The sequence below is a fragment of the Leuciscus leuciscus genome (genome assembly GCF_965113295.1).
Source record: "Leuciscus leuciscus genome assembly, chromosome: 23".
In the NCBI taxonomy this organism is placed as follows: domain Eukaryota; kingdom Metazoa; phylum Chordata; class Actinopteri; order Cypriniformes; family Leuciscidae; genus Leuciscus; species Leuciscus leuciscus.
Window position 1 is genome coordinate 33,217,256 of NC_138747.1, and position 15,010 is coordinate 33,232,265.

General features: G+C 41.1%; 2 protein-coding genes across 2 annotated transcripts in view; one reads left to right on the plus strand and one right to left on the minus strand.

Moving 5' to 3' along the window:
- nuf2 (UF2 component of NDC80 kinetochore complex) overlaps positions 1–15,010 on the plus strand; it is a 52,051-nt gene that overhangs the window by 17,036 nt on the left and 20,005 nt on the right. The window contains exons 6-10 of the mRNA XM_082155075.1: positions 11,346–11,473; positions 12,304–12,378; positions 12,455–12,531; positions 12,610–12,671; positions 13,984–14,081. Of these exons, the coding sequence (XP_082011201.1) occupies positions 11,346–11,473; positions 12,304–12,378; positions 12,455–12,531; positions 12,610–12,671; positions 13,984–14,081 (440 nt within the window). The remainder of the gene's footprint in view (positions 1–11,345; positions 11,474–12,303; positions 12,379–12,454; positions 12,532–12,609; positions 12,672–13,983; positions 14,082–15,010) is intronic.
- rab43 (RAB43, member RAS oncogene family) lies at positions 1,660–10,508 on the minus strand. Its single transcript, XM_082155072.1, has 3 exons — positions 9,461–10,508; positions 5,137–5,320; positions 1,660–4,275 (listed from the first exon to the last, which is right to left on the minus strand). Exons 1-3 carry the CDS (start codon positions 9,647–9,649, stop codon positions 4,022–4,024), a joined length of 627 nt encoding a protein of 208 aa, XP_082011198.1. The 5' UTR covers positions 9,650–10,508; the 3' UTR covers positions 1,660–4,021.

A 15,010-nucleotide genomic window follows, 5' to 3' on the forward strand; every position in this document is an offset into this window, starting at 1 on the left:
CCACACTTTCATTTGGAAAATAATTATAATTTGGCTTAATTTGGAAATGTTATTTTCAGGTCTATGCTCAAAAAGTGAATAAATGGATTATAAATACAGCCTAAATATTATTTTGCTACCATAAAATCCCCTAAAAATACAAAATATTAAATCAAAAAACTAAAATAGGCCTATAGTACATTCATTTAATTGAAATAATAAAAAAAACTGTTTGTGCTGTTGAAGAGCAGCAGAGGGTTAAAGCATTCATGAACCATGTTGTTGTTAACCCTTTAAATGCCTTTAGGGACAAACCTGACATTATCAGGACACACACATATTCCCCATTGCATTATTATACATTATATTCAACATTATATATAGTAGTTTAATGTAGAACTGACACTAAAACTCTGTAAACTTACATTTCTTCTCAAACAGAAATGTTAATTTTGGGTGAACTATACACAACACATATTGATGCATTTTTGTATTTCTATATATTGTGACACAATGTATTAATAATTATAATAATAATGAAACATTAATTTCATTGAAATATAAAAATGTGACACGTGAAGAATTAATGAACTGTGTTGTTGTTAACCCTTTAGGGACAACCTGATGACTGACATCTACGGTGCCAATCTCTACAACCGGTACCTGGAGGAGCGTGTGGCGCGCAAGAGCCGAGCCGTGGCCAACGTGGGATCGGGATCCGGAACCATCCCTCGGGACTCGGACTCGGAGAGTAACGGCTGGGAGAGTGAGCTCGCGTCACCATCCGCAACCTCCTGCAAGTCCATCCTGGTGTGCACAGGTGTGTATAACCCTCACCTGGAGCTCCCCAGAGACGCCGGCCGGAGCGTCACGGAGACGGTGTTCCACGGGCACAGAGACTTCTGCTTCGACCCGGCGCTGGTGGAGCCCGAGAGCATCGTGCCTGACGTGGACGCCGCGGTGCAGCTCATCTTCCAGATGGAAGAGTTCGGGAGCGAGCGCTAGACATCAGGAGAGCACACACACACGAGGAACAGCAGCGATCCGACAGATCTGAGCATCACTGATCCCGTTTTAACTGTAACGCTCTCAAAAACACGGTTCTTGATATCCAGAGTCCACATCCTTTACATTTATAACAAGCACAAGTGAGCAAACAGCAGCGATCCGACAGATCCGAGCATCTCTGATGTCATTTTAACTGTAACGTGTTTGAGTGTTTCGTCTGGTCAGACTTCATACGCTGTGATCAGGGTCGGGAAACACACCGTTCTCGCTCTACACACACACATTAGATCAACTGCGAGGCATTGAAGCATGCAAAAAATAAACAAATTAAAAGGTAAATGCGACTTTTTATCTCACAACTCTTCAGAAAAAAGGCAGAATTGTGAGAGAAACAGTCGCAAATACCTTTATTTTTGTTTGTTGGTGTGAACAAACTTCCATAGCACAGCTGTTTTATAGAGAGCATTAGTACTTCTGTTATTTCCCAGAGTTCAGTGTTAAATCAGATTACAGTAACTCACTGGAGGCTTTCACCGTCACACGTCTACCATTTACGTGGAATTGTCTGTGTAATACTTTATATTAAATCAATATGTTCTGTATTATCTTCATTGTGCCAGTTTTAGTAATTGTTACATACTATATATATACATACATACACACACACATATATATATTATATATTTACTGGTTACTGTTACATTGTAACATTCTGGTGAGATTTGCACTGAGACGAACATCCTTGTAGAAAATAAAAGCCATTTACTTGAACGTTTGTTTTTGAATTTAAGATTTGCGCCTCCAATATACAGTTAAACAACTGTTCAGAAGTATAATAATGCATCCTGGTAGTTTATTAAAGGTTGACAAATAGTTGCATTTTTGTCACTTGTAAATAAATGTGTACTATGAACTTTAAGGCCGTTTTGTTTGTTTGTTTGTTTGTTTTTACATTCGTGACCATTCTAACTTTTCCACATTATTTTAATGTCATTAAACAGTTTTAACAAAAATCATAATTCTCTGGTACATTCTTAAAGTCTTATATATACAAGATATGCTGTGATAGTTTTATTGATAAAATAATATAACAAATTTTCACCAAAAACAAATTGATTGTCTCTCAAAACATTCGACTGACCAAAAACAACTGCATAGAAATATAACATGACATTACAAACTGCTTTAAAAGGCACTATCATTTCTCTTAAAAATCCTCCCGCAATATGATTTACCTTCAAGTACATCATTAAACACACTCTTCATTCAAGTACATCTGACATGTGTTAAACACACTCTTCATCAACACTATAAACACACTCTTCATCAACACTTCTGTACAACGAAAGAGCAAAACAATCCAAACTACACATCTGTGAGACTGAAGAGTTTTGCCACACACACACACACACACACACACACACACACACACACACACACACACACACACACACACACACACACACACACACACACACACACACACACACACACACACACACACACACACACACACACACACACACACACACACACACACACACACACACACACACACACACAGATCTTGATTTAAACACAGTTATTCATGTATTTCAGTACCAGTGTGAGAATTAGACACACATAAACGGCTCTGGTTCTTCATCACAGACACTGATGTCATTCCCTAATGATTCAGTGGAGTCTCTCCACACATTTAATAGTACAATGTTATCAGAAAAATGTTTAAAAAGCTAGTTTATTATTATTCATTTTACAAGGCTTTGTGGTATGAAGAAATGAATGCAAAATGTATAAAACAGCAATGCCCACGTGACATTACAAAGCCTCAGTTCAAAAAGGTTTTTAAAATCGGCTATAAAACACGAGCATTCAGACACGACAGCACACGACCCGAGTGAAGACACCATCAGGAACCTGTTAAAGTCCTTTACCTGACAGACCCGTTCACCACAGTTTACCACAGTAAAGACATGTGTCCAGTCGAAGTGTGACTGCGCTCGAGCTCCAGACACACACACACACACACACACACACACTGTTGAACACATTACACATGCGTAGTCTTCGATATTAATTAAAAAACTGACCATATTATGATCAAAAATAAGTTATTTTATGTTCAGACAATAGATTAGATCTACGCACATTATTATTGCACGTGCATCACTGTGTGTGTGTGTGTGTGTGTGTGTGTGCCTGTGTGCCTGTGTGTGCCTGTGTGTGTGTCTGTGTGTGTGTGTGTGTGTGTGTGTGTGTGTGTGTGTGTGTGTTACTTTTCGTTGTTAAAATTGAGATCATTGCATCATAATAAACGTGATAAAATTCACAATTCATTAGTTGCTTGCCGGTGTTGTAAATTATTTCATATAAATATATATATTATATTTTATTAATACACTTTCTTGAACTTTAAACGTCCCACTGATGGTCCTGTGAGATGGCGACTGAGAGTGAGATCAGTGAGTGTGTGTGTGTGTGTGTGTGTGTGTGTGTGTGTGTGTGTGTGTGTGTGTGTGTGTGTGTGTGTGTGTGTGAGTGTGAGTGTGTGTGTGTGTGTGTGTGTGTGTGTGTGAAGCTGCTGCTGATACTGATATCATGCATAGAATTCAAAGGTCAGTAGAAGAGGAGATTTCTGATGAAAAGGAAACTCACACTGATTAGGAACTATTAGGAAGATTCATTTAAATGTAATTGATTTTGACAGGAAAAGAGGCTGAAGTATTCCTGTGGGAATGATAAAGGCGGAGAGATAATCTGTCATCCGCATTTCTATTTCTATTAGCCCCGCCCACCTGAAATTTCATTGGTCCAAATTCTTGCTACACATAACTGCTCATTAAACCTCCCGCTCTGATTGGCTGCGATCACACAGTAGCTCTGCGTTCAGTGTGGACTGACGAATTGTTAGGATTACAAACATTTTGGGTGGTTATAATTTTGAAGTGTGAGAATTTCACTCAAAGTATTCCCACCCAGCGTCTTCACAGTTGTGTTCCTGGGGTCCGCTGTCACGGCGGCGTGTGATTGGCCGTCAGCATCCGCAGCCCCAGCCTGCACCGCTCAGGTCTCGGCTGTTGAGCTTGAAGCTGTCGGTGACGCTGTCGGTGAACACCGGTCCTCCGTGCCTCAGGATGAGCTCGCTGGCCATGGTGATGAACGCCGCCTCCACGTTGTCCGAGTGTTTGGCGGAGGTCTCGATGGCGCTGATGAAGTCCAGCTGACGAGCCACGAGCTGCGCGTCGGAGAACGGGACCTCGCGCTTGTCCGGCAGGTCCGACTTATTCCCTGGATCACACAGGATAGAGTTTACCAACACAGATCATTTAAAGAGGTCATATGACGCTACTTTAACAGGTCATTCTCTGTTATCTGCAACTTCTAGATCGTTTAAAACTTAAAATTCCAAATTTAGAAGTTAATTCAAATGTTGTATTACTCTGTGTGCGGTTTCAGACGCAGTGTGTGACTTGTCGCCACCTACTGGCAGCTTTCATATAATTTCTATTATTTTTTTAATCTGCTTTAAGACAAACCATGTGTAAGTTCATAAGTCGACAGCATTGCTGAGTATTTCCTCCTTAAAACTGCAGTGAACCAAAGACAGTCTCAAACACACGCTTTGAAATCGCTGGTGTTTCTGACGTCACAAACTACCTTGTAACCAATCAGATCAACGTGTGATCGTCAACCAGTGGATCTCTGAGCTGAGTGAGTGAGTGGAGGCGGGGCTCATTTGCATATTCATAGAACCACGCATACTAAATGAGGCAAGGGTGTTGAGTTCAAACTCGATCAAAGATGAGTTTTAAGGGATAAAATGATTGACTACAGGGGGACTGTAATTAATTTAATTTATTAACTTTATATTGAAAACTTTAAATAAAATTATTTTATCTACATAAATATAAGTTTAAGAATTTGACATAAAAGATGGGGGGAAAAAAGCCCCTGTAAATGAATTTAAGGGGGCAAATATTGCCCAGTTACGGGAGAGTTGATCAGAAGGAGCTCCTACATTTCTGACTGCCCAAATATTCCTGGAAAGGAACTGCAGGCATCGATCCCAGGACACGCGATGGACACGCATCACACTTCACACACACTTCACCGTTCTCACACACACACTGGTGTCGTCTCTGCACTCACCGATCAGCAGAGGCACGATGTTGGAGCCGCCGTACTTCTTCACGTCCTCCATCCACTGCGGCACCGACATGAACGAGCCCCTGTTTGTGATGTCATACGTGATGATGGCTCCGTTCGCGCTCCGGTAATAGCTCTGCGTGATCGTGCGGAAGCGCTCCTGTCCGGCTGTGTCCCAGATCTGCAACTACAACACACAATCCTCACACTGTTACCACTGTATTCACAGTTACTACTCATGCACTGATATACGTCCACTGGCCTCTACACACACTTTATATTAGGTGTCTTTAAAGAGGCCGTATTCTGCTCTTTCTTTTACTAAGTCTTGTTGTTTCAGGCTCTACTAGAACAGGTTTTCCTGCTTGAATGTTGATTATTTTCTCGTATTCTCCATTGTTGCAGCTCCTCATTTTGGCACAATGATGAACCATACACTGAAAGAATGAAGAATTTGATTCAATGTGCTTTTCCTGAACAGCAATTCACAGGCTAAATTGATTCAGTATTTTAATATTGAACTGGTCATGTCCAGCTCAGCACTATAATGATGAAATTTGCCATGTTTATTTTGAATTAAATTCATATTATGGGCCCTATCTTGCACCCAGCACAATTGACTTTGTACAGCGACGCATGTATCATTCCTATTTTGCACCCGACGCACAGCGGACTTTTCCCTCCACAGACGCACGTCGGTAAATTAGGGAATGAACTAGCGCTCCCGGGGGCGGTTCAGCGAAGAGAGGAGGCGTGTTCCGGCGCAAACGTTCCCTGGTGCTATTTTGCAGTTTCAGAAAACAATTCCGGCACAGACCAGGAGAAACCTCGTCTAAAGTCAGTGGCGCGTTATTCAGAGGCTATTTTAAGGGTGCATGCTTGGCCATAATGTAGCGTGTGCACAACACACATACACTTTGCTTCTCTCATCTACACAGAAGCAGCAGTTCACATTTTTGCAAACCAAAAGCTACATTATTACAAGGAAAAATATTACCACACGAGGGAAATCATTGTGGTGTCCATGAAGATGTGAAAGAATAGGCATAAATCTAGCTTACACATTTACCCAAATTATTATACTTTTATTATATATTATAAAAAATTATTATCCTGTTTAAGCGAAGCTAATTTGGGTGTGTTTCTCCATCCCCAATGTCACTTCTCTGTGTTTTACGGCCCTGACGAGAACGTCGGTCTCCTCGGCTGTGAACCGCTCCTGGCGTGCGTCTGGCAAATCCGCCGTTATAATAGCAATCCGCCATGGAACAAGCGCTCCTGCTCTTAAAGGGAATGTGAGATGACGCTCTGATTGGTTTATTTCACGTTACGCCCAAACCACACCTATGAGTAATGAAGCTGCTTCAGACCAACACATTTTAGATTTGCGTCGGGATCCGCCCACAAAGTTACTTGCGTTTCAGATCGTTAAAATAGGGCCCTCAGATAGTGGCCATTTACACAACACCGGTTTCAACTAAAGACATATTTATGTGTTTTGTCTGTTCATTTACATGAAACTGGCGTTTTTGGTTTTAAAGTGATGTAGTTGTATTTTTTTATTATTGAGTACAGTGTTATTTCCTTGTTTAACTCATTTTGAGGAACAGAAAATCTGTGTTTTAGTAAAACATGTAAAGTGCACTGTTGCAGAAATCTGCTTCTGTCTTTCAAAATCGGGTTTGCACCAAACTTTATTTCTAGGTTGAAGAGAGAAAAAAAAACTGTGGCCTCGGTCACTGTTAGATGGTCATCAGACACTTTCTGCTTTCTAGATATCAGCACTGAAAACCCACGACATGCTTCTCTGTGTGCAATCCTACAGAACTTTATCATTAAATAATTTCAGATGTGCATTACACATAGAGCTCAGCAGGAAATCAGCTGATAATCTCAGACCACAGTGAACAACGCCGGAACTGAGTCGGCCAATGAGACGCAGCGATCACAAGGCCTGAACTGAGTCGGCCAATGAGACGCAGCAATCTCAACGCCTGAAATGAGTCGGCCAATGAGACGCAGCGATCACAACGCCTGAACTGAGTCGGCCAATGAGACGCAGCGATCACAACGCCTGAACTGAGTCGGCCAATGAGACGCAGCTATCACAACGCCTGAACTGAGTCGGCCAATGAGACGCAGCGATCACAACGCCTGAACTGAGTCGGCCAATGAGACGCAGCGATCACAACGCCTGAACTGAGTCGGCCAATGAGACGCAGCGATCACAACGCCTGAACTGAGTCGGCCAATGAGACGCAGCGATCACAACGCCTGAACTGAGTCGGCCAATGAGACGCAGCGATCACAACGCCTGAACTGAGTCGGCCAATGAGACGCAGCGATCACAACGCCTGAACTGAGTCGGCCAATGAGACGCAGCGATCACAACGCCTGAACTGAGTCGGCCAATGAGACGCAGCGATCACAACGCCTGAACTGAGTCGGCCAATGAGACGTAGCGATCACAACGCCTGAACTGAGTCGGCCAATGAGACGCAGCGATCACAACGCCTGAACTGAGTCGGCCAATGAGACGCAGCAATCTCAACGCCTGAACTGAGTCGGCCAATGAGACGCAGCGATCACAACGCCTGAACTGAGTCGGCCAATGAGACGCAGCAATCTCAACGCCTGAAATGAGTCGGCCAATGAGACGCAGCGATCACAACGCCTGAACTGAGTCGGCCAATGAGACGCAGCAATCTCAACGCCTGAACTGAGTCGGCCAATGAGACGCAGCAATCTCAACGCCTGAAATGAGTCGGCCAATGAGACGCAGCAATCTCAACGCCTGAACTGAGTCGGCCAATGAGACGCAGCAATCTCAACGCCTGAAATGAGTCGGCCAATGAGACGCAGCGATCACAACGCCTGAACTGAGTCGGCCAATGAGACGCAGCGATCACAACGCCTGAACTGAGTCGGCCAATGAGACGCAGCAATCTCAACGCCTGAACTGAGTCGGCCAATGAGACGCAGCGATCACAACGCCTGAACTGAGTCGGCCAATGAGACGCAGCGATCACAACGCCTGAACTGAGTCGGCCAATGAGACGCAGCGATCACAACGCCTGAAATGAGTCGGCCAATGAGACGCAGCAATCTCAACGCCTGAACTGAGTCGGCCAATGAGACGCAGCGAATGAATGCATTGAACCACCATGAACACATCAGTCAAATATCCCTGTCAGAACAGTAATCTGTGCATCCATTAATCCCCCTTATATTGGGAGATGTGAGTGTTTTCCTCATGAACTGTCAGCATTGGCTTGATCTGTATATGAGCAACACGGACGTCTAAAGTCGACAGGTGTTACAAACAGACATAACTAATGATGCTGCCATCTTTCTGAAGGCCTTTCCTGTTCTCTGTCATTCTGACTCTACAAAATACTGGATTACTCCGTAAATATTCATCCATGGCGTTTCATATTCAGTCTTTCATCAGCAGATTCCGAGATGCTCCCAACTCTGGATATTCCAACAGGTTTAACAGAATATAAATGTAGTTTTAAAAGTCCAATGGATTCAATTTCGTTTATACATCATTTACTGCTTAAAGGGATAGTTCTCCCAAAAATGTAAATTTTCCCATAATTTATTTTCCCTCAAGCCATCCTAGTGTTTATGACTCTATTCTTTCAAACACAATCTGAGTTTTATTAAAAACAATATCCTGGCTCTTCCCAGCTTTATAATGGGAGTGAATGGAGCCTGAGATTTTGAAGAACAAAAAAGTGCATCCGTCATCATAACAGACCATAATACTCCAGCGTCATAAAGCTGGGAAGAGCTTTTTATGTTTATTAAGTTTTTTATTTTTATCGAAAATTACATTTTTTGGGATGAACTAACAATTTAAGCAGTAAACACTGTCTAAACGAGATTACTCATAGACACAAGGATGGCTTGAGGGCGAGTAAATTATGGGATAATGTTAATTTGTGGCTGAACTTTCCCTTTAACAATAATCGTGGTTATTGCGTAACTGCGCAACTTTAAGCCCTAAACCAACAAACTTCCCAGAGTTTCGCTTTTATTCGCTCCACGTCATGAGTGTCAACGTCGACAGGAAAGAGTATAAACCGGGAACAGGCACAAATATGATTATAAAGCTGATGTATTATTCCTCACAGAAGAAGAACATCATTAATCCAACATTTCCTGAAAGCTTCACGGGAACGAGGTCTGCGGTGAACAACAGTAACAGCGACGCTATTTCTGCGACTTTACTGAGGGCAACTTACAGAGTTCATAAAGATGCCACAGTTCTATACCCATAAGGCATAATCATAACTACCCTGACTAGCAGGAGGTCACGAACCTTCACCCGTTTGCCCTGAATCTCCAGCGTCTTCATGGTGAAGTCCACGCCGATCGTGTTGCCCTGTTTCTCCATGAACACTCCGCTCTTGAAGCGCTGGACCACACAGGTCTTCCCGACTCCGACATCTCCGACTAGAACTATTTTAAACACTAGATCGTAGCTTTCATCAGAGTCCTGCGATGACATCTCTGTGCTCGTGCTCGTGCTGACTGACGCGTGTGGAGACTACATCGGCGGCGCGCCTTTAGGTGTCTCAGTGCAGCGCCTGATGGCAATGGGAAGTTCGGATCTTTTTATTGACTCGGATCTTTGAATCTCGTTCATCAAAGTGAACGAATCTTTTCTCGAATCATTTCGCATATTTCAGCAGAATATAATTGTTACATGATGCCAAATGAAATGTTTATAATTATAATATAGTTTATCACAATGCAGAACAAGAAAAAAACAAGGCTTAATTATGGGAAACAGAAATTATGAATTCGTTGCTTATTTGGGTCTTTGCTTTGCGATTATACTGAATAACACACACACACACACACACACACACACACACACACACACACACACACACACACACACACACACACACACACACACACACACACACACACACACACACACACACACACACACACACACACACACACACACACACTGGTTATATTTCAAATATTTTCACCAGAACACGCACATTATAACAAACGATACAGTAGTGCTGTGGAAGGAGTTCTGACGTCAACGTCCAGCCAACCAATCATCAGCCTGCATTTCAAAATGAAACGCGTTTGATCGTTAGTTTGAAGATTCGTAATCAATTACTTTTTTTAATTATTATTATTATATCAACTTTTCCCTTCACAATTCTGCTCTAATTAGGTTTTTATTCAGCTCTCTTTAAAATTAAATTGTAGTGTAAAAGGCATTGCTTTTGTTGCACTTCTATATTTCTCTGTTGCATTACAGAATATGAATAGATTTCACTTGTTCAAGAAATTAATTGGATGATTTCTGCATTTGATCAGGGGATCAGTTTAGAGAAAAGCAGTGTAAAAATAAATAATACAGTAAAATAAAATAAAAATAACTTTATTCAAATAAATAAATTAAAATTTAATGACATAATAATAATAGATAAATACAAATTTCTTAATACATGATTTAAATAAATGACTCAAACTTGATTTAACTAAATAGAAATAAAAATGCAGAGTAAAATGTTAAAGTAAATAAATACAAATAAATGTAAACTAAATAAATATGTTGAATTAAAATAAATAAGTGAAATTTGATTTAAATAATACATTAATACATTGTATTCAATAATTAACAAACAATAAATAAATGAATAGAAAAATTACTAGAAAAAACGCAATGATGAAATGTAATTAAAACAAAATCTTTTACACATTTATAATATTAATTTTCAACAGTATTAATTGGGTCTTTATGGTCTTTATACATGAAAATAAATCATTAAACTTTAGGATGTTGAGGGTTTGAAAACCCGCTGCACCAGTGGACACATACTGCGCATGTCCAGTAGAGGGCGCCGCACGCGCTGCTTTTGTGATGACACGTGACGATGTGAGGTACGTATGGCGGAAGTGACGATAGAGGCGCGTAAAGTTTAAATTTGCTCCAGTTGACGACGAGGGACGTGAGTCTGAACTTGGTAAATACAATAGTTTGGCATTAGTTATGGATTTTGAATAATGTCGGATCAACAGTGTGAAAAAGAGGGTAGTTTAATTCTGTGTCTTTGAATGGTGTATAATGCGCCGGTGGTCGTTATTGTCCGTGTCGACGCTTCTGTGGTAAACACCGCCTGACTGACCGGATATACATGTGGTTATTAATGTCGTTTCTTCTCTTGGAGCAGCAGGGATGAATGAGAACACGTTCCCGGTGTATAAGGTGGATGTTATTGTGCAGTTCTACCGAACCGAAGTTCTGACTGGACAAGAGGCGAAGCACTTCACCAAGAATGACATCATTCCCAACACAAAGGTGATCACGTGACTACGCTGTATTTAAGTGACGTTGTTATAATGCTATTTATTATTCTAATGTAAATCAGCTGTTTTCTGTGTGAAAATGTAATTTATTCCTGTGATCAAATCTGAGTTTAAAACAGTTTCATATTTTTGTGAAAACTGTCAAACATTTTGTTTTTCAGGATTCTTTGATGAATAGAAAGTTCTAAAGAACAGCATTTATTTGAAATAGAATTTGAGTAACATTATAAATGTCTTTACTGTCACATTGATGTAATTTAATGCATCCTTGATTAATGAAAGTATTAATTTCTTTCAAGAGAAAATTACTTAGCCACCAGGGTACTTAATGAGGAAGAGTTGTTGTTACCTGGTAATGCATAACTGGCAAACATTTAAAGTCCCCTGTAGTCAATGATTTTATCCCTTAAAACTCATCTTTGATCGCCAAAATTACATATTTAAACATTTTATCATTGACAACACAATGTCTTCATGTCTTAAAATATATTGAATGTAACTCGACACCCTCGACTCATTTAGTATGCGTGGTTCTAAGAATATGCAAATGAGCCCCGCCTCCACTCACTCACTCAGCTCAGAGATCCACTGGTTGACGATCACACGTTGATCTGATTGGTTACAAGGTAGTTTGTGACGTCAGAAACACCAGCGATTTCAAAGCGTGTGTTTGAGACTGTCTTTGGTTCACTGCAGTTTTAAGGAGGAAATACTCAGCAATGGTGTCGACTTATGAACTTACACATGCTTTGTCTTAAAGCAGATTAATAATATAAACAACATTACAAGCTGGATTTTCTTTAAAATCTGTTTGTTTTTCAGGCCGAATCCATTCAGAGGCTCTACATGAGAGTTTTGCAGCTGCTGTTTCGGTTCAGACCCGAGTGCCATTACACGGTGAGTGTTTATATGCATCATCAGATCAGATCTGAGAGTCTTGGTGTTTGTTTAATGACGCTCCTGTGTCCCGCAGGTGCCGTTGTGTGAAAACGTCCAGTTCCCGATGCTGCACGAGTGGGTTTCTCCGGTCATGAGTGTGTACATGCGCATGTGAGTGAGAAGACTACAGTGTGTTGTTCAGCATCTGAACGATCTCATGTTTACGTCTCTGATCTGCGTGTCTTTCAGGTGCCAGTTCTTACCGCTCTGTCACGTATATGATTTTTCCCTGAATGACTTGCTCAACCCCAGTAAGTATCTCGTTTTCTCTCTCAGGGCTCAACAGTGACAATTATGGTGTTTATTTTTTGCCCTGACAACATTTTCATTGGCCGTGTCGTGAGAGAATGAGGATGTGGGGAATAGAGACAGAGCGTATTTAGGCCACGCCCACACCCAGGGGGAAAACAATCCAACCGTCCCCATTGAGAGGCTGCCTCCTTGTCATTTCTTGCTTCTAACAAAAGACAGAAAAATGCCTAAAAGCTGCTGTGTGACAAGGTGTACAGCAAACAAGCTAAAAAAAACAGAAATACGTTTTTATTAGCTCTCGACCCCAAAAAACGAGTGTTTTAGGACATAAAAGTGGATACAGGCAGTTGAGACAGAGCGTCACGTGTCTCATTACTCTGAGAACTAACGTACGGCCGCTGAAGGAGACATACTGAGTTTCAGGATCCCACAATTTACCCATTCGTTCCAGCCTGTATCCACTTTTATGTCCTCAAACGCTCGTTTTTTGGGGTCGACAGCTTATGAAAACTTATTTCTGGGTTTCTTAGCTTGTTTGCTGTACACCTTGTCACATAGCAGCTTTTAGGCATTATTCTGTCTTTTGTTAGAAGCAAGAAATGACAAGGAGGCAGCCTCTCGCAATGCAAAGTCAATGGAGACGGTTGCACTGTTTTCCCCCCCGGTGGGCGTGGTCTTCAGATTATGACGCGTTGCGCTCTGTCTCTATGGGTGGATGTGGGGAATGGGTGGATGGGTTATCTTTAATGATGTTCTGGATTGCGTAAGAGGAGGGTTTTTACATCACTGCAGATTGTTTGTAAACCAGGCACACTTTACTACAGGGTTCACTAACAAACGCTTAAGAAAGATGGACAGTTTCATAATGCTCTCTGTGTAAATAAGTTTTATAATTTTTTTTTTTTTTTAAACACTCACATGATATCAGGGTTATTATTGTAAACTAAAACTATTAAAAACATGAATGTAAATTGAAATAAAGCTGTGAAAAAATATTATTTGAAAAACATTTAAATGAAAATGAGAAATGTTGCCTTGGCAGAAAACAGAGTTGTAAGTCGGGCTGCACGATTATGACAATCATAATTCTCGATTATTTCCTTTGAAATTATAATTATGATTATTAATATATTATATATATATGGCAAATTTAAATTGTGCTGTAAAGCAGCTCTACAGAAGACAGTGTTATTATTCAGCACTAGAGCGAACGCTGTTCTGTCCTGATACAGTTTCACGTTGCATGAAGTTTAAAGCTGATATGAAGGTCACGCTGAGCTGATTGTTTGTGTTTCTCTCCACTTCTGCCAGAGCTGAAGCGAACGATCACTATTCTGAGCGCAATACAAAACTTCCTCCATTTCCGGAAGCAGAGGCTGGAAATGATGGCCGTCCACCAGCAGAGTTTTGTAAGTTGCTGCTTTTCTTCAACGTTTAAAAGGAATGTTCATGTCGTATTTTTGAATGCATAACGTGTTACAATCATCTTAGAGAACTGTAGTCTTAGTTGTGCTAAACCTCTCTGATATCAAGCTGAGATTTGAGGATCTACAGTGATGAATACTTGACTGCTAATCCCTTTGTGGGAGACCGGATCAGATCAGATCGCAGACCCGTTACACAGAAGGTCAAGATTAAAAGCATCATATGACCCGTTTAAGCACATGTCACAATGGCAACGTTTACATGCAACCAAATAATCCATTAGAAAGAGAACATGTAAACACTTGATCGGATCGAAAACCGAAACTGAAAGGACTGCGCATGTGCAATGACGTGGAAATAGCGTAATGACGTAGCAATAACGTAATGACGTAGAAATAGCGTAATGACGTAGGAATAGCGTAATGTGGTAGAAATATGTAATGACGTGGAAATAGCGTAATGACATAGCATAGAAATAGCTCAGTGACATAGAAATAGCGTAATGAGGTAGAAATAGAGATGGCGCCATGACGTAGAAATGGCGATAGCGCAATGACGTAGAAAGTGGAGCAGGACAACGGCCCACCAGTGCTGCTTCAGACTCTCATCCACACACGACTGGTTTTGGCCATTTTTACTGGTGATCAATATTAGCAGCGGCACAATGGCTCATATGATCATTATCTCCAAATTATGACCAGAAATGAAGAAATATTAAGTCTGCTGTTTAAAACAAATAAAGAACTGTTGGAGAACAGTTATTATGTGCAGACAGCGGGAAACTGTATATTCGTGCAGTGAGCGCATGTCAAACAATCTATCCCGATCTGAACATATAAACACACACATCAACCCGATCACATGTTTAGCACTCATGTAAACACTACGTTCAGGTTCATCAATCAGAATGAGT

Excerpts from the sequence above, each read along its gene's own strand:
- rab43 (XM_082155072.1), bottom strand. The coding sequence starts at position 9,649 with ATGTCATCGCAGGACTCTGATGAAAGCTACGATCTAGTGTTTAAAATA. Across the intron at positions 5,321-9,460 it reads TTCAGGGCAAACGGGTGAAG|TTGCAGATCTGGGACACAGC; the intron begins GTTCGTGACCTC and ends TGTGTGTTGTAG. Across the intron at positions 4,276-5,136 it reads CATCGTGCCTCTGCTGATCG|GGAATAAGTCGGACCTGCCG; the intron begins GTGAGTGCAGAG and ends TGTGTGATCCAG.